Source organism: Canis lupus, chromosome 37, assembly GCF_003254725.2.
Source record: "Canis lupus dingo isolate Sandy chromosome 37, ASM325472v2, whole genome shotgun sequence".
Classification (NCBI taxonomy): domain Eukaryota; kingdom Metazoa; phylum Chordata; class Mammalia; order Carnivora; family Canidae; genus Canis; species Canis lupus.
In genome coordinates, this window is record NC_064279.1 from 16,266,502 (window position 1) to 16,292,925 (window position 26,424).

Here is a 26,424-nt window from a genome sequence, read left to right on the forward strand (position 1 = left end):
TATTCCAATGAGGATGTGGTCAATAGTTTCAAATGCTAGAATGAGGTTTTGTAAGGTGAGGACTGAAGCTTGTATGTGACAATTCAGAACAGCTTCAGGTGAGTGGTAAGAACAGAAGCTAGACAGGAGAGGGCTGGGGAATGGGACACGTGAGGACGTGCACTGGGTAAGAGGCCCCGCTGGAGAACGATTGAAGGAGAAAGGTATTTTCAAACAAACGAGAGACTTGAGCATGTTCAAGTAATAGACGGAAAAGCCAGCAGTGAAGGAAGGACTGAATACAACAGCAGGAGAGAGGGATCCTCTTCAGCCCAAAGTCCCCGAGGAAGCAGAAGGCGGATCTGGAGCACCAGAAAGAGCAACGCCGCTTTGTAACAGGAAGCCAATAAGGGGTGGGGCTCTGGCAGATTTGAACCCTCTGGGTCCTCTCCGTGTGCTTGCAGGTTTGCTTTAAAGCACAGGAGGAGAATTATAATAGACCTGAGAGCCCAGGGAGAGGACTACAGAGTTCAATAAGAAGAGTCAGGGGGTCCCTGAGTGGCTCAGGGGGGTTAGCGCCACCTTCGGCCCGGAGCATGATCCTGGGGTCCCGGGATCGAGTCCCACGTCGGGCTCCCTGCGTGGAGCCTGCTTCTCCCTCTGTCTGTGTCTCTGCCTCCGCCGCTCTCTCTCTGTGTCTCTCATGAATAAATAAATAAAGTCTTTAAAAAGGAAAAAAAAAAAAGAGTCAGAATCGTGGCCTTGGGCAACCTCTGAGAAAGCAGTTTCAGTAGTCGAGGGAACGTTAGTCACACTGTCGGCTTTGGAGTGGGAGTGGGTGGTGAAGAAACGGGCGCCGTGGGTGCAAACCAGAGGGGGAAACGGCGCTGAAGAGCCAGCGACCCGGCGGTGCCAGGAAAAAAAGAAAAAAAAAAAAAAAAAAAAAAAAGGCGGGCCGGCGGGCAGGTGGGGAGTGAGGGCGGGGGGGGGGGGGGTCATACTTCGGAGGGTCCCAGAGCAACCTCGGTCAGGACCGGTCCTCGCTCGGAGGCCCCCGAGGGCGGACCGGGTCCTCCACCGCCCCGGCCGCTGGGCCGCCGGGCTGCACCCCGCAAGGCGCCCCGGGGCCCCCGCCCCCGCACGCCCCGAGGTGGAGGAGCCGGGCGGGCGGCCCCCAGGTCTCCCCGCGCTGACTCTCGGAGAGGAGGGGCCGCGGGGCCGCGCAAACCCTCCCCTCCCGGGCGCCCCTCGGCGCGGGCAGCGCGGGGCCCCGAGCCCCGGCCCGCAGGCCGCAGGCTCCGGGACGTTTGCAGAGCCCCCGCCGCCCCGAGCCCGCAGGCTCCGGGACGATTGCAGAGCCCCCGCCGCCCCTCCTCCCGGCTCGCTCGGCCGCGGCCCCGCAGCCTTCCAAAGTTCCCGGGGCTCAGGCCGGGCCCGCCGCAGGGGACGGGGGCGGGGGGGGGGCAGGCAGCCGCGGGGGGTTTCCACCCAGCCGCCGACACCCCCGGGGAATTCCCCCAGCGGGCCACACTCGCGAAGCCGCCTTCCTGCCGCCGATTTCCGCCGCGGGGCTGCAGCCGCGCGGCCCGCGAGGTGGGGCTCGGGCCACGCCTCCCGCGCCGCTCCGCTCGCGAACCCCGGCCGCCACCCCGCTCGGCCGGAGGCGCCCGAAGGCCTTCGGCAAGTTCCGCCTGCGGCGCGGGGGGGCGGGGCCGCTCGAGCTCCTCCGGGCCGGGCTCGGCTGTTTCCGTGCGCGGCCGCTGCGCACTCGGCACTGGGCGGCGCTGGCTGGCTCCCTGGCTGCGGCTCCTCAGTCGGCGGCGGCTGCTGCTGCCTGTGGCCCGGGCGGCTGGGAGAAGCGGAGTGTTGGTGAGTGACGCGGCGGAGGTGTAGTTTGACGCGGTGTGTTACGTGGGGGAGAGAATAAAACTCCAGCGAGATCCGGGCCGCGAACGAAAGCAGTGACGGAGGAGCTTGTACCACCGGTAAGAGGAGCAGGAGGAGGAGGCAGGAGCCGGAGAGAGCCGGGGGGACGGAGGGGGGACGGGGAGGCGCCGGACAGCCGCGCTCGGGGCCTTCCCCTCGCAGGAGGGGCCGCGGTAAAGATGGAGCCTCCGCCCGAGCCCCACAACATCGCCGCCGCTCGCAGCGAACAAAGAATAATGGCGGCGGACTGGAGCCAGCGGCGGCCGGGGCGGCAGCGACTCTGCCTGCAGCCAGCGGCGGCGCTCATGGCGGGGGGCGGCGGGCGGCGGGCGGGCGGGCGGGGTGGGAGCCGGCGGCCGGGGGTGTGTGTGCGGGCGGGCGGGCGGCCGCGGAGAGCTGGCGCCCGCGTTCCCGCCGCCGAGCCGGGCCGGGAGCCTGGAGCCCGGAGCCCGGAGCCCGGAGCCCGGAGCCGCCCCGGGGGAGGCCGCCCGCCGCCCGCCGGGCCCGGCCCGGCCGCTCGCCCGCCCGCCGCCCGCCGCGCCCCCGGCCCGGCCCGGCCCGACCTGGCCCGACCTCGCCCGCCCTGGCCGACCTGGCCGGGCCGTCCGCCGGGGCGGCCGCGGGGGGCGGAGGAGGAAGAAGGCGACAGTTGAGGGCAGAGGAGGTGAAGGTGCCTGCCTCCCCGGGAGCCCCGGTGCCTGCCGTGCCCGCTCCGCCGCGGGAAGCGCCGCGACGTCTGACCTACTCTTCTCCTCTCCACTCTTTGTGCAATAAAGTTCGAAACCAAAGGTTTCCTCTCGTGCTGTATTTTATTCGTGCCCTTTCCCCCCCCTCCTCCTCCTCCCTCCGCTCCCACCGCGTTGGGGAGAGAAGACTGTTTTCTCTCCTTTTCTGCTTAAGTTGAGATGAGGAGAACCGTGCTTTTGAATATGATTTTTCACTCTCTCTCTCTCTCTCTTTTTTTTTTTTTTTTTTAAACTCAGTAGTCATGGAAATGCATTCTTTTGAGGAGGAAGGCCGGGTGCGGGGAGGATGCAAAGAAAAACATTTGTCAAACTTTTGTAAAAAAAAAAAACAAAAAACTGTTGGGATCCTGTAAAAGGGAAGCTGGTGTTTGAAAAACGGTTTCGATTTTAACCCTTTTCAATAAGGTAATAACAACCCTTGAGGTCTATCATTCTGAAACACTTCGCTGAAACGAGTATTAGCCGATGCACTTTTGTTTTACATCACTTTTTTGGGGGGGGAGGTACGCGGGGGTCAACCGTGCCAACCGAGCTTGGGTCCTCTGGATCTCTCACCCCCCTACTAAGTTTCCCACATATTATAGCTGTCGAAACTTAAATAAGAGACTGATTAATACTGATTCTAAAAATAGGCATTTAAAACTGTCCAGTGTTTGCCTCGCCTCCCATGCAGTAAGTAATCTCGGCCTGGGGACCCACAGAAGTTGAAGCCACAAGCCTTTATTTTATTTTATTTTTATTTATTTATTTATTTTTTAAAATTTCTTCTTTGCCTTTTGGGGAAAAGGAACGACAGAAAAGTCACGGACACATTAAAGATTAAAAGACGGTCTTTAAAGGATCTGGAATATGACCTATTTAAATTTGTCGTAAGCGTCCCAAGAAGTTAGGATTTTTATCCTAGCCGTAGCTCGCATCAGTTCTGCCTTCGAAAGGTTTGGTGTAAAAGATAACTTTGGTTGCCAGCTATTGAAATCTTTTCACACTCACAGCTCATTTCCTGATTTAAGAGTTTATTTTAGGTGGTGCGAAAGATGAACAAGCTATTTGTTTTGAAATTACTCCCTGTCATAGTAGGATAGCATTGTGATTGACGGGTACGAGGATTCTTAAGAATAAATATGGTTGGTAATGTAAGCACTGTCTTTTGATTTTAATTTATCCGAGCCCCTTTTTTCAAAACCTACTTTACTCTGTTGTAAGTCCAGAAAAAAACACATTTAGCAGTGCCATTGCTGAGAAACTTAGAGATATAGTAAAGAGTGTTTACATAAGGATTGGGGAGGTGATTTTATTTACAAACACTGAAGAAATTATAGTATTGATGATGCCACAGATTACTGTTTTTCCTTCAGATTTTCTTTTTTTTTTTTTTTTCCTTCAGATTTTCTGCAAGCCAGCATCAACCCGAGCACAATAGTTTTTTCCCTTATGTGAGAATGTATGAGAGCGACTCTTTCTCTGTGAATTAAAAATATATATATTTATTTTCTGGTGGATTTTTTTCTTGTCTTATCCAAAAGAACTTTTAGGTTTTGTTTTATTTATAGATTCATAATCTGCACTTCTTAGCAATTCCAAGTGGAACTTTTCAAACTTAATAATTTTTGAATGTTCACTTGGAGCCTGGTTATAATTATACTTATGTCACCTAGGGATCAGTAAATATTACAGCTAAATCTCCTTGTACCTTTTTTTAAATTGATACATGGATTCAGAGAGCAAATATTTGACTCAAACTGAAAAATGTTAAAAGGCCACTTCTTGTGGAATTTAAAACAATAGTGCTACCTCTTTTTGAATGATTTTTTTTTCACATAAAAACCTAAGGAAACTTAGAAACCTGATTCATAAAATCATACCTTCCTTTTCCTGCTTTCTGAAATTCATTTTCTTGATTATATCTGATTAATAGAAATTTTCATTTTTATAGAGAAGTAGCTTTATCTCATCCTGAGTCATTGGGCTTTATTTTTTGCATATATGGTTATAGTAAAACCAAGTATGTGTACCCTCCTTCATCTTATTTTAAAAGTTTCTTTCATTTTTTTCCACAGTAGAAAAAATTAAACAAATGCTTCCAATGTATCACTGAAATTTATAATTTTATTTATTCCATAAAACAGCTTCCCAGATATGGTTATATAGGCTTGTTTATCGCAGGCTGTGTCAGTCTTACACACGTGTTTCTTTTTTTTTTTTTTTTCCCACGCATGTGTTTCTTGATGTACAATGTCACTTCCAGTGATAGCTTCTTTATTAAATAGTATACTAGGTAGTCCGGGAATGGGGAAAAAATGCAAGGGTTTTTTTTTTTTTTTTTTTCCTCACTCATGTGTGAACTCATCTCTACTGAGGAATCACTTGAGGCAACAGTTTGTGGTAATTCAAATATTTAGTTAGCATTTACTGTGACAATGTAGTTGTGGAAAGAGCATTGGGTTGGGTTCACAGGCCTGGGTTTCGTTCCTCTTGTTGCCACTTATGTTGCCACTTACTATCATTCATGCGCCTACCCTCAAGAAATTTTGTGACCTGCGGAAGTTTCTTAATCTTTCTCAACCTTGGTTTCCTTATCTGTTAAATTAGAATACCACCTACTTTATAGGGCTGTGAGATAATTATAAGGTACCTCCTTAGGGACTCAATTAACGATACCTATTCATTTTTAAGCTCTATTTTAACTTCCTGGCTGTGGGACCTTCAGCAGATTTTTCTTCTCCACTCCTCAATTTTCTTGGTCACAGATGTACTATATCTACCTTCATAGAAATGTGGGTGTGATGTAAGTTAATACATATTAAATGCCCAGCATTTTACAAGTGCTCAGCAAACATTTCCTATAATTTAAAAAATTATTCATTATTAATGCATTTAATACACTTGGCCAGAAGTGGCAATGAATCCAAAGATGACTTACATTGTTTTATCTCTACACTCAAGGAATTTTGGGGACATGATGACTAATCTAAGGCAGAATATATGTCATAAGAAAGCAACCAAAGGAGAGAACACCCTTGGTGAAGTAATGGAAGAAAGGAAGATTATGTATTTATATTTCCAGTTTTATTTTTTAATAAGTAATTCATGCAGATAATCCGGAATTCAAAACACATAAAATGTAATATAGCAGATGGCCATGTGATAACAGCCTCACGCTCATTCCCATGGCCCAAGTGTTGTCAGTTTCTTCTTTGTCCTTTCAGAGGTAATTCTGTTCCTATAAAGTATGTGCTCCCCACCCCATGCCCCACACTTTTTTTTTCTTTTTTTTTTTCTGTATCCTGCTTTTTTTCACCTAATATGGGTTAGCCGCTGGTTTATATTAGTACATAGAGCTTCATTTTTTTAATGAGGTATTTCGTTGTAGGATGTACCTGTATTTATTAACCAGTTAGTGAGCTGATTTTATTTTTCGGTCTTGTATGAACTTTTAAACTAAGGGAATCTGTCATTATGCCTTTATTTCTTTAAATGAAAGACCAGTTTCTGACAGGAAGTGGTTATTTGAACTGCCTTACTGCCTCTTTAGCTCTAGTTTTTAAAAGTTTTAGTGAAATGATCCAGATGTGCATGAAAAGGCAAGTTGTGTAAAAAGTTAATTCACAAAGTTAGTTCAGTCTGAATTTAACTCTCTTGTTGAGATTCCTATACCCGGAACAGACTTCTTTCTATTACTGCAGCCAAAAAAGTGTCTGTAATTTTTCCTTTAAATGAGAAAGAACATCCCCTGTAGTCCAGTCTTTTTTTTTAAGCAGACTATTTTCATGCGATAGTACTACCCAGTAATGCTGATTAGTGTACTAGCCTTTTCCCAGTTTTTTTCCCTTATATTCTCGTTAACTTTTTCTTTGATGGTTTTCTAGTATTTCTTAGTGTAATTATCAGTGAGTTTTATATTAGATACCTGAGTAGATAGCAATGGTAATAGCTAATAATACATAGATAACAAGGAAAAATTGAGTTTCACTGATATGCTTGTCTACTTAGACTTTACTGCTTAGATGATTGTGTGATGCGTGTGTGGTGGGGCGGGAATCCCTGGTCAACCAATTGAACCAGTTAGTACTCATTTCAACTAGAACACAAAACAAGTTTCAGTACTTCTCTTTTTCTTTCGTGGCTCATCTACGTAGCCTTTAATTATAGTACATTTTACATGCAGTTAGTGTATTTATCTTTAAAATACACGTGCTGTGTTTTAAGTTGATTAAACTTAGAAAGAAAATGATATATAATAATCCAGCAGCAATGACACACATAAGTCTCTTATCTTTCAAAAAAACCAAGTCATTAAATGAAGCTGTTGTGGTGCATATCATTTTTTGTGTGCTCAAGTCGACAGTTATATGTGTGAAAGTTCTTAATGTAAGAATATTGCCTTACTAGTATTTTGAGGATTTACAGTAATTTATATAAAATATTGACATATTTGGTTTTTGTCTGCTCAGTGATTAAATGTTTACAAAGGACTAATCTTTACAGATTTAGGGGGATGGAGATAATTGAAATCTTAAGGCAGAACATTTTCCTTCTGGAACCTATCTATGGACTACCAGGGAGTTAAATGATTTCTCACCATATCTTGGAATCCAGGAAATTGTCTTTTGTGGTGGGGGTTAAGATCATGAACTAATGGGACAATATGGTAATGTGAAAATGACTGTTTTCCTCTGCCTATTTTATATGCTAACTTAGTCATGATAGAAGAGCTTAATCCTGGCTAACTTTCTGAAGCTGTAAGAAGAAAGGATGGTTTTAAACTTACTCTGTACTAATATCTGTAAGTGTCAGTTTTTGAGACTTGTTTGAAACTTGGATAAAGCGTAGCTATTGGATTTTGTTATTCAGAATACTTCTCTCTCCTCAAAATACATAAACACTCTGTTTTGTTTTGCATTCTTAGCTGTGCCAGACTTGGCCCTATAGAGAGATGTTTTGTTATATTTTACCTAGAGTTTTACTCACCTGTTTTCTAGGTTATCAAAAAGAAAAAGGGGGGGGGGGAAGATTAGTCATTCATATTCTGGTATTTATTCTGATAGATAAATAGAAGACACTCTTTTACATTTCCAATGATGAAAAATTACCTTTAATATATATTTAATCAGTTCTTGAGGCTAGTTACATGAATTTCAACTTTAAAAAAGTAGTACTCCTTGATAAACTTAAATGCCCAAGTTGCATCATCTTATGATTGAGGTGAAGTAATAAAGGAGTTTACCATGAATGAGATGGGCTATCTGAACAAACTTACACTTGTAAGTTTTCTTTCTGCTGTTGGATTAATTTAGGATCTCTGAATAGTAAGGAGCAAGTTTTGGAGAGTAAGAGGTCTGAAGGATTGATAGTGAGTTTTTTGCAAAAGCAAGAAGCAAAGACTGACATTTTGTTGTAGAAGAGAGAACTAAGTAGGAATTTAAAATTGCTAAGAATGACCTTGGTTAAGAGTAGAGGGTAGAGGGATCCCTGGGTGGCGCAGCGGTTTGGCGCCTGCCTTTGGCCCAGGGCGCGATCCTGGAGACCCGGGATCGAATCCCACGTCGGGCTCCCGGTGCATGGAGCCTGCTTCTCCCTCTGCCTGTGTCTCTGCCTCTCTCTCTCTCTGTGACTATCATAAATAAATAAAAAATTAAAAAAAAAAAAAAAAAAAAAAGAGTAGAGGGTAGATCTGAAGTTGACTTATACCAATGGTAATAGAAAATTTATTTCCCAAAGGTTAGTGAATCTTCTCTAAAACTTGAGTTCATTCTTAAAAAAAAATTTCATTCTTCAATTTTAAGAGTTATGTTTAATAAGCTGGTTATTTAGAATATATCTAATGAGTTGTTTCTAATGAGCTTCTGGTTATGATTATATGACAGTATAGATGTAACTAAAAATGTTTGTAATTTAGCCAAAGCTGAATAGCCATTATTTCTTAGGGCTGTTATCCCTGTTTGTGTGGACAATTGGCAGTAGGATTGAGAAATATGTTGTTTTTGCTCAAGTGAAAATTGTTATTTGTTCCAAACTATTTGTACTCCTAATGGAGTATCATTTCCTTAAAAGTATGGGTTAGCAGCTTTGTTTGCTATGACCAGTAATACTGATGCTTTGGTTTAATTTACTGTCACTTATCAGTCTAGTCATTTATTCCATGAACATTTATTGACCATTGACTTTTTTATAGTAAGTGAAATAATCATGAGAAAATTTATTCAGTCAGTATTTTTATAGATATGAAATGAAGCATTATGCTAGTTGCTATAAACAATAAAGCCTGATTATGTGGCTCCTGCTCCCAGAGAACCTACGTACAGTAGTGGAGAGACAAAAGTCGTGTAAGAAAAAGACGTATGCATGGCACAATATCAGTTCTTCACTACTGTCTTGAAGGGCCGTAGAGTTTAGAAGAGGAATTTAATGAGGAAAAGTTTTATGAGAAAATATAAGTTGAATACTGAAGAACTTGGATGGGTAGCGATTAAAGGGAGTCTAGGCCGTGGCAAGGACAAAGATGAAGACATGGAAGTAGAATGAGGTACAAAATCAAGAAATAACCACTTTCAGTGAAACATTTTAATTTGAAGTACCATATTTTGAGAATTAATTTGTTATGAAGAGCTTATTCTGTTTGTATGTGGATAGTGTATTACTCAAACTCTACAATGTTGGGGGAATTCACACTTAACAAACTTTTATCATTAAGGAAGTAGTAACTCCTTCATTTTTTACAGATGACTAAACTGAACCCTGGAGAGCTTAAATGATTTATTTGCTAGTAGAGCCTTTTCCCTGTGCAAGAAATAACAGTAAGCATAGTCATCACTGTTTTTGTAGCATTATCTTTTTGTAAAGGAAATTTTCCTGTTTCTAGCTTTATTAATGATTACTAGGATTTTTTTTCCTAAACAGTAATAGTTTAGGTTTATAAAAGTTCACTTGGAGGAAGTGTTCTAGCCAAGGTATTAAAAAATACATAGGTTTTATTATTATACTAAGTAGATCTACATCAATAGGAGGGGCACCAGGCTGGCTCAGTCGGTAGAGTCTGTGACTCTTGACCTCAGGGTCATGAGTTCAAACCACACTTTGGCCATGGAGCCTACTTTAAATAATTAAATTTTTCAAAACTCTACATCAGTAGAAAGATTACCGTAAATAGCCAGCTCGTACTTTATTTTTTTCTATAATTCATTGTATGTCTGTCATTTTGAACCGGAAGTTTCTGAGCTTAAATCATTGTTATTAAATACTTATTTGGAGGGAATTTATAGGCAACCTGGTCATAAAAATTAGTTTGTACTTGCCCAGCTCTGTATGTGTGTCTCTATCTGCATGTATATCTTTATATATAATACGTATTTTATCTCTTGTTAGCTTGTAAGCTTTTTGAGAGAAAATTTCTTGTCTGTTTTATACTCTAGTCCCCATAGTTTTCGGCAGAACGCTTATTATGTAATAGGCACAGAAAATTTGTTTAATTTAAAATTAAAATTAAAATTTGTTTATTTGTTTAATAAATGATTCCCTCTTGGGAGGGTCACAACTTTGAAAGGCAGGATCAAATACAGTCCCCCTGTAGAGAGGTAAAGATTAAAGGAAGCAGACCTATATGCTTCAGACAGTTAAAACTTAGTGAAATACAGATTCATTTTTTTTAAGAGCCAAGGAAATTAGGCTCATTTTTCCATAGCTGAAAAAGAAGTTTTTCTACTTGGAGTTTTCATTAAGTTCTGATGCTTTACTAACACTTTTTGCCTTTGAGACCTGAGAAATGGCATGAGATTGTATTATTAATCAAAATGACCTTATCAGAAATCACTAGCAGGTTGGTAAAAAAAAAAAAAAAAAGTACATCACTGATTATACTTGATGTTGATTCTTTAAGGAATAAAGATAAAGATACCTAAACTTGAAGTGAATCTTTCATCAAAACCGTACACAAAGTCTTTGCTGTTGTCTGCTTATTATTTATTGGCTTTGTAGCTTTATCATGGCTAATTTGTAAATATAGTCTAATATATCCTTGGTGCCTTAGGTGTGCTTGGGCTTTTTCTAGCAAGCAAAGTATAATAATGTTTAGCCAAAAAAAATTTATATATATATATATATATATATACACACACATATACATACACATATACATATACATATATATACACTTAGCATGTGGCTTAATTGTCCATGTGGTTTCACTGCCAAATATACAAAGAATTCTTCACATTTTGTAATATTGGAGGCTATGTGGTATACCTCTGCAGTCTTGTAAATTCCTTGCAAATCTCTTCACATGTCTAGTTCTCCATCTGTGAAGTCAGAGCTAAAACCAAGATTCCTGTCTTATGACTTCTCCTGTAACACGTGCTGTCTCACTTCAGGAAAAGTGAATTGTCACTCTTCAGTGTCTAATTTGTAAATAATTCACGAAGAATAGCATTTCAAAATTTAGTTCAAAACAGATCTGTCAAAGTAATAAATGTTAACTCTCTAAACACACTTGGGTATTAATTTTCCACTTGAATGTAGTGATTTTCACGTAGTCCCTCAGGTTTAAATATTTAACTTGAGGGCATAACTTTTGTGGATCCTTACAGTTTTAGCATTGAGCTAGTTTATGAATTAGAACTTAAAATTTGAAGACAGTTTCCCTCCTTAGTCAACACAGAAATTGCTTTTCTATAAGTAACTGCATGTAGGAGGTGTATAATCCTTTTTTCCTTAAAAAAAAAATTTAGCTTCAAAAAATCCATTTAATAGAACTTCACGCAGGAAGTTTATATAGGATCACATCTTTGAAATGCTTAAGGTGTAAAAAGCTGTAAACATAGTATTGGATGGGCGAGAAAGGAAAATAGGGAGGGATAGGATAAAATGTTATCATCTAAAATAATGCACAGTCATGGTTGCTGCCTTGCTAAGCAACACTGTTTGTCTCTTGGTGACCAGATACATGAAGCCTTACTTGAGAACCCAGATAAGTCAGTCTTACTTAAATACATTTTGCCAGTACTTAGAAAATAATGACTTTGATTTGAGAAAGCACTAAGCTTTTCTCTTGAAAGTTACTGTAGAATTAGTCACGTAGGATGGCTATCATCATGCAATATGTTTCTATAAATCATGTAACATTTTTCTAATTCAATTCTGCTAAATATTTCTTTGAGAACAATGTCTTGTGGCACATGCTACACATTTAAAAATAACATTAAAAATAGCATTCAGGGGATCCCTGGGTGGCTCAGCAGTTTAGTGCCTGCCTTTGACCCAGGGCATGATCCTGGAGTCCAGGGATCGAGTCCCCTGTCGTGCTCCCTGCATGGAGCCTGCTTTTCCCTCTGCCTGTGTCTCTGCCTCTCTCTCTCTCTCTCTCTCATGAATAAATAAATAAAATCTTTTAAAAAATAGCATTCAAATACTGTGGTAATCACAAAAGTGCAATAAATTGTAGAATATGAATATTGAACTTAAAGCAGTCTCTGATTTCAGTCCAATGAACAAATATATCAGGGAATTAATTTTATTAGATAACCTTGAAAACTTTCCCATTACAGTATGCTGCCTTTTTTGGTAGTGGTGGTTGGGTTATACTGATACTTACTATTAATACAAAGAATTTATTAAAATATATAAGCCAATTTTTAGGCTTTTATTTTTGTCTTAAAATGTTTAAATCTCATCAAGTTCAAATCACATAATCAACTTCATGTACAACTTTTCTTACCTTTCTATAAAACCTAGATGAGAGGCAAAGTATGGATTTGTTCTCCTAATTAAGGGAGAAGGACCTTGGTAGGAGCACAGAGTAAACTTTCTGAAAATTCTGTCAGAATTTATTTAATAAAGACACAAATTTATTTTAGTTTATCACACATCCGTTCATATTCTTTCTCAGTCATATATAACTTCATTTTGGAACGGTGTGATTATTCTAACTTAATAAAATTTTAGAGTTGAAGTCAGTATCTGTGTTGTGTTGAGAGGTGTGTGTGTGCATATATACATACCTATATGTTATGTATACACATACAACAGTGAATCTGCTATTTTCCTTTCTGGTTTTAGTGAAGATATGCTAAATTTAATACCAAAGACTTATTAGCATTAGAAACCTGGAGCATTGCTAAATTTCCAGTATTGATGGCATACATCTCAGTTGCACTAGATTGAGCATATGATAAATGACAAGTATTTCAAAGTTAACAACCCCCCAAAAATGTACAGGGGGAAAAATAGAGGAAAAAAGGCAGTGCAACATAGTTATTGCTGCTTGGAAAGCCAAAGTCTGTAGTGTAGCACCTGAACATTTTGTTACTTTCTTTAGTAAAGTAATCATAACACTTAAGAAAATTAAGACATATTGGCGTTGTTGAGAATATGTTAGCAATGCTTCAAACGTTTATCCTAAAAACTAAATAGGTATAAAATATGTACAGAATATTCTTTATCACCCAGGGATGTTTCTAGGTACACTTCTGCAAAATATTTTTAGCAATATATTTGACTGTGACAACAAAATAGTCCTGTAGTTTTTTTTTTTTAATTTTTATTTTTTTATTTATGATAGTCACAGAGAGAGAGAGAGAGGCAGAGACACAGGCAGAGGGAGAAACAGGCTCCATGCACCGGGAGCCCGATGTGGGATTCGATCCCGGGTCTCCATGATCGCACCCTGGGCCAAAGACAGGCTCCAAACCACTGCGCCACCCAGGGATCCCAGTCCTGTAGTTTTAAAATCATGTGCCCAAATGTGCATTTTGCTATGGTTGCCCTGGATGGAGACTATACTTCTTCTAGTGTGATTTCCTTATATCCTTGAGCTTTTGAGTTTAGAAAGAGTTGGCCACTTGCTAGAGTGCAGGGGGAGGTTTTTTCCTTATTTATAATTAAGGTCATTTACATTTTTAACAATCACAGCAAGTATTCATATGTTCCGTTAGTTATGGGTACATTTCCTTCAGTGAAAATTCATAGTTCATTTCTCTGAATATGGTAGGTATTCATCTCATCCTAAACTGGAATAAATTGGCCATAGATTTAGGAATTAAAAAGTAAACTAGGTTTTCGGGAAGATGGGTTTATTTTTATAAACCTGAACCTGAAAAGAATCCTAAGATTTAGGGTCCTAAGGACTGAGGTACTTATTTCCTAAAGGTAAAAATAGTTCAGGAAAAAGAACAGAGTGAAGATCTGTACCATTCGTTCCTTTTGCTTAATAATTTTTAGCAAAAGTGATGATACGGACTTGCATTCTTGTTTGATGAGCTTAGGTCAACTTGGTAGAGCCAGATATGGAAATAGTACTTCCAGAGATTGTTTCTGATTTGGTTAGTTCTGTATAGGTATTGAGTAGTGAATTTAAATGCTCTTTTATCAATGAGAGTTTCACTTGTTAGCTTTAAAAATATTGAAAACCTTCCAGCATCCTTCTCAGCTTGCTTCATTTATTTATTTTAGAAAGTGAAGGGGGGCGGGGAGGAAGAATAGAATCTTAAGCAGGCTCCACATTTTGAGCAGTGCTAGATACAGGGCTCCATCTTCCCAACCCTGAGATCATGACCTGGGCCAAAATCCAGTCAGACACTGAACTGACTGTGCCACCTAGGCACCCCTGAGCTTTTTTTTTTTTTACAGGATACTTCTCACCATCTGATTTATTATACATTTTACATACTTTCTTTCCCCTGTTCCCACACACTAGAATGTAAGTTCCACAAAGGCAAAGTTTTTTTAAAAACAAATTATTTTGTCTATTTCTTTTTCCCCAGTAATTTGATGGTGCCTGAGATATGTCCTCAGATATGATACCCTATTACGAGTATAATGTATATAATGTGAGTTGTTAAAATTGAAGATATTGATGGTTTTATGTAGTTAAAAATGGTGAATTCTTTCAGGATATATGGCTTTATAGAGCAGAAGTAAAATTCACTGCAATATAAAAATTCTAAACTCAATAACTTTAAAGAGATCATCAGATATCTCATCATGAGATAATCATTCTCAATTTTCATTTTGTCCTAGGAAGTAGTTACTGATTAGAGTGACTATTCTGTTATCATTTGTCTTTTCTCCTTGCTTCTGTATAGAATCTGACACCAGCCAGAAATTCACCCATTTCTCTAGAGGCATACTAATGTAAGCCTTTGCTCATACCATTTTTCTTATCAGAAAAGTTATTCTTCTTCCCTAAATTTATGATGCTGTGTCCATCCTCAGTGCTTCTTTGGAATTCCCCCATTCTCTTGACTATTGCAGAACATTTTCTTTTCTTTTCTTTTAAATGTCATGGAACCACTCATTTGACACTTTACTGAGAGGTTTATCTAAACTACATTTTAAAGTTTTAAATGTCTACTGTCTTTTCTACGTAAAGGGTATAAAAGTGATACAGCCTTAGTTAAGTTCCTTGAAGCTTTCTAAGATGAAAAGGAAAAACTTCTTTGTCCTCTTTAAATTTAAGAAAAGAGGCTATAAAACTACTTAATAACAACAGTTGTGACCAGAGCAACATAATGAGTAAAAGAGATGCTGTCCACCGTGCAAGAGAATCTTTATTGACTGGTAGTCTGGTGTTGTAGCATTTTCTTAAAGTACTGTTAATTGTGTCAAATTGTATTGCATTCTCATGATTTTATAAATCAGTAAGTGGTACTGACTCTGTATTAATCCAAGATCAGAAGACTGGGTGACCTATTCTTAGTGAATCTTTCTGCTTTTACTGTATGTATATATATTACTGTAGAATAAAACGAAATACTTCATTTATTATATATACTGTTAAGTGCCTGCATAATTATGTGCATTATGTGTGTATACATACAGCTGGTGGTGTCATTTCCTAGATCAGAGCATTTAAAATTGGAAGAGCTCTTTCAATCTTAGTTTTTTACAGTTGAGGAAACTGAAACACAAAAAGTTTAATTTTTCAATTTTTTCCAATGACCACTTGGTGACAGATCCAGCTTTCCACCAGGTGTTAGGCTCACTTTCCCCCTTATTCACAGCAGCATTGTTTATTCTCTCAAGAATAATACTAAGAATCACTTCACTTTTTAATTTTCATATTAAAGGCACAACTCTCAAAAGCATTATAGCAAAATGATACATATCTTTGTGAATTGGTTTGAGCATTTTTTTTTAAGATTTTATTTATTTATTCATGACCGAGAGAGAGAGAGAGAGAGAGAGAGAGAGAGGCAGAGGCAGATACACAGTCATAGGGAGAAACAGGGAACCTGATGCGGGACTCGGTCTCTAGGATCACACCCTGGGCTGAAGGCAGCGCGCCTCTGGGGCCGCCCATTTTTGTTTCTTTTAGGCATGATACTGTTTAGAAATTTGTTATGAACTTACTGTTTCCAAAGGATTATGTTTTTAGGGATAAATCATGAAAATCCCCAATCTTAAATATCAGTATCCCCCAAATTTTGTAGTTCTGAATTACCGGAATCAATATCACCAGTCGGATCAAGAATCACCAGTCAGCTAATACTACTAGATTTTCAGTGATTTCTTTTTTTTTTTTTAAAGACTTTATTTATTTATTCATGAGAGACACAGAGAGAGAGGCACAGACAAGGCAGAGGCAGAGGGAGAAGCAGGCTCCACGCAGGGAGCCGACGTGGGACTCGATCCCGGGTCTCCAGGATCACACCCTAGGCCGAAGGCAGCGCTAAACCGCTGAGCCACCCGGGCTGCCCATTTTCAGTGATTTCTAAGTAAGATCCAATCCAATCCAGGTCCAGTATTTGTAGAACATTCCAAGTTTATATGTACCTGATCTTTTACTTATTTTATAGTAGTATTCGGTCTTTTTTTATTTTTTGTATCCCTGAAAAGCATTCATTTGTGTAGTGAATTAAGAATCTTCTTTCTTCAAACAACTTTGGAAACCCACATATTAGCTATAGTAATTGATCCTGTGTCTGGATATTGCAGTTCTGGCTAGACTGCCCCTGGGTTGATAGAAAAATTGAAGATTGTAGATATGATACTGTAGTATTTCTTCTCTCACCACCTGAAGATATAAACAGAAAAAGGGCAAAAGTTTTCAAAGTCCAAAAAGAATACACCCACTTTAAATGTTAGTTTAGTCTAGTTGAGAGACTATTTTAATACCTTTACGGTACCCAAAAACAAAAAAGAAAAAAAACCTTTACTGTAAGAGCCAAAAGAATAGTGGCTATTTTAGTTCAGAGAGTTCCTCATCTGAAGCAAATTGTTATTCCTTAAATAATTCTCATTTGCCCTTTGAGAACAAAGCACTTTGAGAATTTTCTGATAAAAGACTGTATTTGTGCTGTTGCTTTGGATGTTGATCACCTACTTGAGCTAAGAGTCATAAAAATTAAGAAGGCTGTTCCCTTATATGAAAAAGATTAATGAGAGAAATGATAATGCTTGAATGAGAAATGATCATAAAACCCTGACATAAAATTAATTAATTAATTAATTTAAAAACCCTGACAGTTTACATGAGAGGATCACACTTTGTTGGTGATTTTTTAAAAGCATTTTATCTAGGTAATGCAAATCACAGTCCTGTTTTTAATGTGTCCTTGTAGCTACAATTATTTATGTTAACTAGTAGTTTTGTTTATTATAATAGTGTCTTTTTTTCTGCAACAAAAAATTATGATGCCCTATACCTTAAACATCAGAAAAAATAAGTAGTCCTGATACTGTATAATAAACAAAAACAGAAGAAATGCTATCTGTGCTGGAGATTGCCTTTAATCAAATGAGGAAGTGAAATATATAAATGACAGCACAAGTTCTAAAAACAAAAGGTGGCCAGGAGTAAAATCTTCTAAAAATGGTGGTGTATACTCTGTCTACAAAGGATGTATTATGATCACTTTGTATTTGTTTTTGTTCTCATTAAAATGATGGCTTAGGGAGAGGATGAAGAAAAGTTCATGGATTTCTGCCCTTATTTAGTTTGACTCTGTTCACTTTTGTCCTCTGATGGACTCACTTACTTATTACTGAGATGAAGTTTTCTATTTTCATATGCCATTTTCTTGCAGACAAAAAATATGGACATTAGGATACATAAACTATAAACTATTTTGTTGTTGATGTTGCTTTGTTATTTTTGATGTCTTAAATTTTTTAGTTTAAAAGAGCACTGATTGTTAGTATGTAACTCAGTTATCACAGGTAATAATACAGTGATTTGATAATTTTTAAGAATAGTATTTTTACTTTTTGGAAATGTGGAGTAAACGGTATAGGCAAAATTTAAACAAAACTAGTAATTTCATATAAAAATACCTAGGATTTAAAATTGTTTTTCAACAGGTATCTCAGAATCCTGATTGAAACATAGTTTTTGGTTCATAGTTTTCAAAATGTTATTCATGACTTCTGGTATTAAAATCTTTTAAATTGTGCAAGTAATCCGGAAATGGTCCTGATGGGAAGAAAATAAAATACTAAAATATGTGAAAAGTGAGAGTCCTTACCCTATCCAGTTCCATCCTGTTCCACCACATCTTCCTCTCCTCAGAGCCACCACTTACAATTCAGTATATAACTTCTCACACTTTTTTTTTGATGCATATACATGGGACACGTTTTTGCCTTTTTTTTTTTTTAACATAAGCAGAAATCTCTTTTACGATATGTTCTGTGACTTGCCCTTCTACTCAGTTTGTCTTGGAAAACTTTATATGTCATTACATTACAGCTAGACTTCTCTCTTTTTCATTGCTGTAATTTCTCAAATGGTCTTCGAATGATAGTTTCCAGATTTTTGCTATAATAAAAAATTCTACAGTGAATATCCTTGAACATATATCTTTGTGAACTAGTCAATAATGGAGTTTCTTATTGACTAGTAGTTTCTCTGTATTCTAGATGTAATTCTGTCGATTATGTCTGGCAGATGTTTTCTCATTGTGTACTTGTCTTCGTGTCTTTTGTCATATGAATGTTTTAAATAATTACGTAGTCAAGTCTGTTGATCTTTTCGTCATCTCTTTTGTGGATTCTGTATTGCGAAATTATTTATACTCCTTTCCACAGAGATATTTTTACTTCCATTTTTACTTGTCACTTGTAAAACTTTATAGAACCCTGTGAATCATGGCAAAATGTATTAGTATGTGATACGTTCTGATGACATGTAGTAATCACATAAGGATCAGTCACAATTTTGGTTATCAACTTCAGAGTTATAAAATAAATCTAATAAATTCTGGAAAAGAACTGGGGCTATTGTGTTATTTATGGAATCACTATAGGCAATCATCACTCTTAATAAATTCATTTTTGACAGGTAATATACAAAGCACTAAATGATAACAGTAGTACACAAGTAAAAAGTAATCCCTTTTATTGTGAATCTTTTAGACATAATTATCACCAGAAGTTTATTTCTGTTATCAGAAAGAAATATCTCATCTGCATGTAGCTGCTGCTGCTAGGAATTGTTCTCCACTAACTTATGCTGCCATTTAGTGCTAGATTACCCAACAAACAGACTAGCAAAGTAGGGCCCCAAAGTGAAAAAGAACAGCCTTGATTAACTTACTCAAAATTTTATTTCATGTTTGTGTGCATGTGTAGTGTTGTACACTGTACATGGGGTGAGGAGTCAGAACACCCAAGATTTGCAGTGTTTGGGGCCTCTAATTGGGCCCTGTGGCTGTTTATCCCACCTTTCTATCTTGATACCCCACAACTTGGGCTGATTTTGTCCTACCCCCAGTAATTTCCTGTGGAAGTAGCTTATAATTTTCTACTTCTTCCCTGTAAAAGGAGGGAATACCCTAATAGGAAGTACCATGAAGCCAATATTTCATAGACCCTGGCATCAGCTCTCTTCTACTCTACCTTCTCTCCATACCTGAGGAGTACAGTTTGAAGAAATTAGAATTTTATTGGCACCCTCCTCCCCTTGTTTAATAGGGGAGATTTGTGGAAGAAATAGTTGGAATAACAAGGGAAAAGACAAGTTTTTTTCTTTTAACTAGATTTCGAAGTACATTTGCTAACCTAACGAGCACATATACCTATTTATAACCTGAAATTTGTGTTTAAAGTCACAAAAGCACAAAGCACTGTAGTGCTTGTAACACTCTTCCATATTATTGTAGGTAACTAAATGACCATGGAATCTGGAGCAGAGAACCAGCAGAGTGGAGATGCAGCTGTAACAGAAGCTGAAAACCAGCAAATGACAGTTCAAGCCCAGCCACAGATTGCCACATTAGCCCAGGTATAAAATACATGGAGAGATTCCAAGTTACGTCTCTTCCAAGAGGAATATGTTTTAGACAAAAAGATTTAGTTTTCATTGCAGAGAGATGCATAGAATGAGCACAGACATTCTTAGAATATCAACATTCCTGTTTACTTAGTATATTAGCATAATTTTAGAAATGATTCAGTAACAGAACAGAAAAATGTATTGTTAAAACACTAATTACCTATTTGTAGTGATCTGATTCAGAATAATGACATTTTGACTAATGGAAAGAGATTATCTCTCTTAAACAAGGGAAGAATACCTGATAAGGTAACAGCTTTTTTTTTTTTTTTTTTAATCACACAGATTTTTTGAGGCATGGGAATTTAGATAACCGACAGGCTAACTTTTCTATGTGCTTAAACCAAAAAGTAGGATAGGCAAATAGATTGACACACAAGTAAATTTCAAGAATGATAATGGGTTTTTGTTTCCTATATCTTTTAAAAATAATTCATGATTCCTTCTGTTTGTCTGTCTTAAACATTTCTATCTCTAGAGTTATATTCTCTCATTTTTATTTTTTGTTCTGATGTATTTTTCCTCAATTATTTTATTAACCACTAATTGTGTATATATGAGTGAGAAAGGTAGTTAATATAAAAACCAAGTAACAGACATAAACCTGCTAGATCAGAGTATCATATTGCCTTTTTCTGATAAAGGCTCCCGGGAGAAAATAATTCCAGCAGAGGTTCTGGAATGTTGAGCTTCGCCTTCCTGAAGAATTTAAACGCTCTCCTCAGAGAGTCCCTGAGCAAGAATGGGTCTTGGAGAATCTGTGGCTAAACACAGATGGTTACTACACTGAACTAAAGTATGGCCCAAATACTTGATCTCCAGCAGGGATATAGTCAGAAGGAGTGGGCTGCTCTATGTTTTCTACTAAGAGTACTAGGGCTGACCTCCAACCCTCAGGGGAGAGACAAAGCAGAATATATCTGGGAATGAAATAAATACTTGGATAAGGCAGGTGCAGGAAAAGGGGAAAGAGCCAGGACTTCATCAGTACATGGTCAAGGCAAACACGACAGATCAGAGTCTGGGCTCACACAAGCATTTGACCCTCTGGTAAAAAGAAGGTACAGTTCTAGAAGGAATCTTGGTGCTGACAGCCCTCATACCTATCTCTTGGGTGGCACTATCCTGTCTGCTCTGCTTGTCCTCTAAGTCTGCTGTATAATGCATTCCTGGAAATTCCTTTCCCTTTACTGTCTTTCTGTTATTGACTTTGTGTTCTTGATACAGTAAAACGTTTTCCAGTGGTTTCTTAAGCAAGTTTGGGTAAAAAAATTCTTGGTAAAAATATTTTTTCTTGGGCACTTGGGTGGCTTAGTTGGTTAAGCATCCCACTCTTGGTTTTAGCTCAGGTCATGATCTCCTGATCGTGGGATGAAGCCCCACATCGGGCTTCACACTTGTGGAGTCGGCTTCAGATTCTTCCTCCCTCTCCCTCTGCCCCTCCCAGCTTTATTTTATTTCTCTGGTATCTTATTTCTCTCTGTTCACAGTGCTTCACTATTTCATTATTAGGGTCTTGGTTCGGATAGTTTTTATCCATTGTGCTATATATATAATTAGTGGGCCCTTTTATGGTACAAACTCATGTCTTTGATTCTGGGCAATTTCTTTAAATTATTTGGTTGAAGGTGTTTTTTCCTCTTTCTTTTTCTCTAGGATCCTTGTGATCTAAATGATATACCTATGGGATTATTTCTCTAATTTTCTCATCTTTACTGCTTTCCATCTTTTTGCTCTGCTTTCTGGGAGATTTCTTCAGCTTCCTGTTCCAAAAAGTTCCTTTTGTTCTCTGAATGGTCCTTTTGTGTTTTAATAGCATCCTGTTATGTTTTACAAAGGCAGTATTTTCTGTCATCTCTGAGAATATTAATTAGGTTTTAAGTTTTCTTCTCCCCACATAGATTTTCCTTTGTATAGCTTTTTGCCCTTCAATGTGTTTTGGTCTCCATCTTTTATATTAGAAACTTTCCTCGAATGTCTTAGAATTTGTTCTTGTCTGTTCAAGTTTAAAGCAGGAAACCAAAAAACTATTGGAAGCTCTGGATGTGTTTGGGGCCTAACAGCTATGAATTACGAGCTTCACTGTAGGGTGATTATGGCTTTCCCAATGTCAGTATCTTTTAAGTCTGTTTAATTTAGCCCCTTGTCATTGGTTAGGTTCCTGAGGGAAGGCCTTCCTAATCCCTTGCTTAGGGGAAAGGCCTGGGAGCTAAGAGAGAGAAGACTGGAGGTTAGTAACTCCACTGTCAGCAGTGTTTGGTATAGGCAGTCAGGAGACCACTGTCCAGAAATTAAATCTCCGTTTTTCTGTCAGCATGGGGTAGATTAATTACTCTTCTTCAAGGAGCGTGGGGAGGGGATCCAGTTGCTTCTCAAAGAACCTTTAACTAGCCTTATTTTCTCAGCCTCTCTCTTTACTCCACCTTCCAAGGTGTCTTAGATACTGAGCCTCTTAAGGATTTTATGGTGCAAATCAGGCTTTCCTTGCCTCTACATCATGAGTTGGCCTTTTGAGATCTTCAAAGTCCATTACCATTCATCCGTCTTCCCAGCATCCAAAACTATTACTCTCATCTCTTTTCCCACTCTTTGCTCATGTGATTGGACCTGTAAAAACAAAATCAATTTTATGAAATTTAATTGGAGATTCAGAAAGGAGCAAAATAATATACACATGTTTAATCTGTCATCTTTATTAGGCAGTCCAAGAACAATGACATGTTGTTTGAGTTATAGAAAAGCTAGTTTTCTATTCCCATTTATATAGTTTTTGTTCTTTTTATTCCTAATTACAGAATTTTTTCACTTGCTCATCCAAGTCCTTACCGTACACATTTTACATTTTTGTCATAATTTCCTATCATAATTTTGATAGCTGGTATTTTTTGGTTGTCAGTATTTAATACTAAAAAAAATAATAAAATTGTCAAATCTTAAGATTGTAGTGATTTGAACAATGAACAGAAAAAAATTCAGCCCAACTAGTAAAGGAAGATAACCAATCTAAAACAATAATGCAAAATGCCTCATTTTGCGTTTGGAATTTACAGAAGTTTGTTTTGTTTTGTTTTGTTTGTTTTAAGTGCGGGGCTTGAACTCACAACCTGGAGATTAAGACCTGAGCTGAGTTCAAGGGTCATATGCTTAACTGACTGAGCCACAAGATGCCCCTACGGAATTTTTTTTTTTTAAGTGGGAAGGAAAAAAAATAATGGTTTTGAATAAGAGACTGTAAATTTTTATGGATTTAACTATAGAGGTAAAAGGGTGATCATTCCAACTTTTTCTAATAGGCAAATATGAAAACCTAAATATCCAAAAAATGGAATTTATTAAACAAAAGTATGTAATTTTTATTATGCAGCCATTAAAACCACTGAAGAAAATTGTTAGTGGTATGGAGAGAGGTTTATAATGGATTCAAAAGATAAATTAGATTCCATGATAGTGTATAAAAATTGAGTGCATATATGCACCTTGCAAAACACCTACATCTACAGCAAAAATATTAACAGTGATTAGTGGTAGGAATATAAGGAATTTTTATCTTACCTTGTATATCTGTACCGTTTATAAAATTACAGTGTTAGGAGCTGTTATGTAGAATGATCAGGGTAGAAAAGGGATTAACTGAGTTAGCTTCTCACATTTGTTCTATAAAATAGAGAAGAGGATATAATAAATGCTTGAACTATCAGAAGAGCTTTTGTATGGAAGTAAGAGTAGATACTCTGAGTAACTTAATGTTGTGATTCTCAGACTTTAGTGTAGGGGAAGGTGTCCTTAGCTTTGCCAGGAGAGTCCGACTTTATAAACAGGTAATGGAGGTAGTCCATGAACTACATTTTGAGAACCAGATAAAACTAAGCAAGATTTATAGTGGCCAGAGAGAAAATGATTAATAAGGAGGGACTTCGTAACTACCCAAAGATGGATGCTTCTAGTTTTAACATCAGCTTTCAATAAGGATCTTCCCCCCAACCCTCCGCCCCCAAGCTTCACAGTCAGATGTTTAACTACCTGCTGAACAGATTCAGATATCAAATCAGTTCCACCATCCACCTTCACCCCAGCCACGCAAAAGCTTCTCCTTACTTCTTGTGTTCTTGGTTTTGGTTGATGGCATAGTTTACCAATTCTTACACAAACATGAAATATATGGGTCATCCTGGATTCCTCTCTGACCTCCTTCAAGCAGTCATTCATAATATCCTTTCTAGTCTGCCTCCTGAATTTTCATTAAATCACTTCTCTCATTTTCCCCCCATCACAACTAGTGCTTTATTTCTGGCTTCATCATTTCACCTTAACTACTATGTAAGTTTTCTCCTAAGTCTCCTCTTCTCCACATTTTTCTTTCTCTTAAATAAATGTTTTTCATACTGCCACTGAAGTGATCTATTTGAAATGCAAATCTCACCATGATATTCCAGAGTTCAAAAGCCCTTCACTGCCTTTCTCAGTCTCCTCAGGATAAAGTGCAACTTCTTTAATGTGACATAGATACGGTTTTTCATGACTAGCTCATTCAATCCTGCCCTACTTGTTACAGTATTATCTTGCCCCAGTGTATAATTCATATAGTAATACCCTTATGTGGTCCAGTAGTACTGACTGTTACTCATCCCTCCTTCCCTGAAATTTTGTGGCTCTTCTCTAGGAGTCAAAATACAGCCTAATCTGTATTCTTTGTTTCAAATTCTTATTTTGTCCTCCCTTCCTCTTAGGTGAGGTTGGGTAGCTTTCCTCAGTGTGTTCATTTTTCTCCTGGCAAGTCTCATTACTTCACTGGATTATATTTATTTGTGTTCTTTTTCTCCCTTCCTTCACACATGTACCCCAATAATTTCCTTCATGTTTATAGTTTCAGTTCTGACATTGCTCCTAGCATGTGGGTCCCCAATCACTGTTTACCGAATGAGCAAAAAATGTTGAACCCCTGAGTGTGTTCAAGCAGGAACAATAAATACCATCGGATAGACATATGACATAACAGCCATTTGGACCTGGATATAGACTCACTAAAATTGCCTTCTTTGTGCCTCAGGAGAAAGTAATATTTCTTATATTCCCTGAAGTCTGCTCTTTTATTCCTTCCAGGAGAAAACAAATCCTTAAAATACAACTGTTATATAAGTTTGATTGGGGGGGCGGGTAGAAATTGTCAGTTTATAATACATATTAACACTTTCTCACTAATAAAGGCATACTTGTAATTAGTTTAAAAGAGAAAACTATGCTGTATATTTCAAGACGTGTATTTGTTCTAAACAGTTAAGTTTTGGCTAAGTTTGGAGAACATTTATATTTTAGAATATGAGTAACTTAACACATAATAATATCCTGAAGACATTTATATTTCTTCAAGCTAGCATATCTCTTGACCTTGGGTAAGTTATTTAATCTCTTGAGCACTTGATATTCTGTCTCTAAAATGGAGATAATCCTTATTATAATACAGTCTTGATTTCTTCGAAGAGCAAAATGAGAAACCGGATATGAAAGCAGGTAGGAAAATATAAAGCACCATACAATTAAAGTGTATTTAGTAATCAGAGGAAGTCTGTGTTATACATTTTGATATTACATTAAAATAGTTTTTGTCACATAAAAGGATTTGAAAGGGAGGGGCATTTATAGTCTTTTTTTTTTTTCTTCTTTTTTTGAGAATATTAAATTTAATCATTAGTTTCTTTCACACCAATGAAATACTTGTCTAGCAGAAAAGTCATCTTTTTCCTGCTAAAAACGTTGCTTCATATTGAACATGACTACTCTTAAGGAGGTATCTGTGATGGTAATTTTTTTCCATGTTCAACACCATAGGTATCTATGCCAGCAGCTCATGCAACATCATCTGCTCCCACCGTAACTTTAGTACAGCTGCCCAATGGGCAGACAGTTCAAGTCCATGGCGTTATTCAGGCGGCCCAGCCATCAGTTATTCAGTCTCCACAAGTCCAGACAGTTCAGGTATGTGTATAAAAAGTTCTGCATCTACTTTCATAACTGTCGTTTATAGCCATATCTCTCTCCTTTCATTAGTTATGGAAATAGGAACATACCTAGTTCAGAGTTTATTTTGCTTTACAGTAAAGGATTATGCTGCGTCTGTATAGTCACCTTATGTATAGGTACATATGTACACAAGAACAGATATAAGAAAAAGACTTTTTCTTAAGCTACAGAAGAAAAAGAGTTGATTGGGGAAAATCATTAAGTCCATGGGATAAAGTGGAAACGTTTGAGAAAGACTAAGGCTAATATACCTTAGTTCAGGAAAATTGAGATATAAAAATAATAACTTTGTAATTATTTTTCTAAACATGCAATTGGAAAAAATAAACCTTTGTCAAAATTAATAACCTTACCTAAGATATTACTTAAATTTGGAGATCATAGAAAGCATTGTGTAAAACCACCTATGTCTGGGGGTATAAGTTAGAGTACATAACTTTGAAATAATGATATATTCAGGGATTACATTGCACATGTTCTCTCATTCTTTGGAGA

The 26,424-nt window shown here is 38.3% G+C and overlaps 2 protein-coding genes across 9 annotated transcripts in view; one reads left to right on the top strand and one right to left on the bottom strand.

Moving 5' to 3' along the window:
* The first annotated feature begins 1,736 nt into the window (after positions 1 to 1,736).
* CREB1 (cAMP responsive element binding protein 1) overlaps positions 1,737 to 26,424 on the top strand; it is a 62,423-nt gene continuing 37,735 nt past the window's right edge. For 3 of the 5 annotated variants that reach the window (XR_003134325.3, XM_025441855.3, XM_025441856.3), the window contains exons 1-2: positions 19,739 to 19,860; positions 25,738 to 25,884. Coding sequence is in view for 3 of the 5 variants with exons in the window: in XM_025441855.3 (XP_025297640.1) it covers positions 19,747 to 19,860; positions 25,738 to 25,884 (261 nt within the window). In the remaining 2 variants the exon portion in view is untranslated. Of the gene's footprint in view, positions 1,965 to 19,738; positions 19,861 to 25,737; positions 25,885 to 26,424 lie in introns of those variants that run through there. The other 2 variants (XR_007408884.1, XM_049106604.1) reach the window with 2 other exon arrangements.
* Positions 15,048 to 26,424, bottom strand: part of METTL21A (methyltransferase 21A, HSPA lysine) — a 69,025-nt gene continuing 57,648 nt past the window's right edge. The window contains exons 4-5 of one of the 4 annotated variants that reach the window (XM_025441862.3): positions 22,445 to 22,518; positions 15,048 to 16,653 (exon numbers count right to left, since the gene is read on the bottom strand). In XM_025441862.3, coding sequence (XP_025297647.1) covers positions 16,647 to 16,653; positions 22,445 to 22,518 — 81 coding nt within the window. In that variant the 3' untranslated portion in view covers positions 15,048 to 16,646. Of the gene's footprint in view, positions 16,654 to 18,162; positions 22,519 to 26,424 lie in introns of those variants that run through there. The other 3 variants (XR_003134327.3, XM_025441865.3, XM_049106605.1) reach the window with 3 other exon arrangements.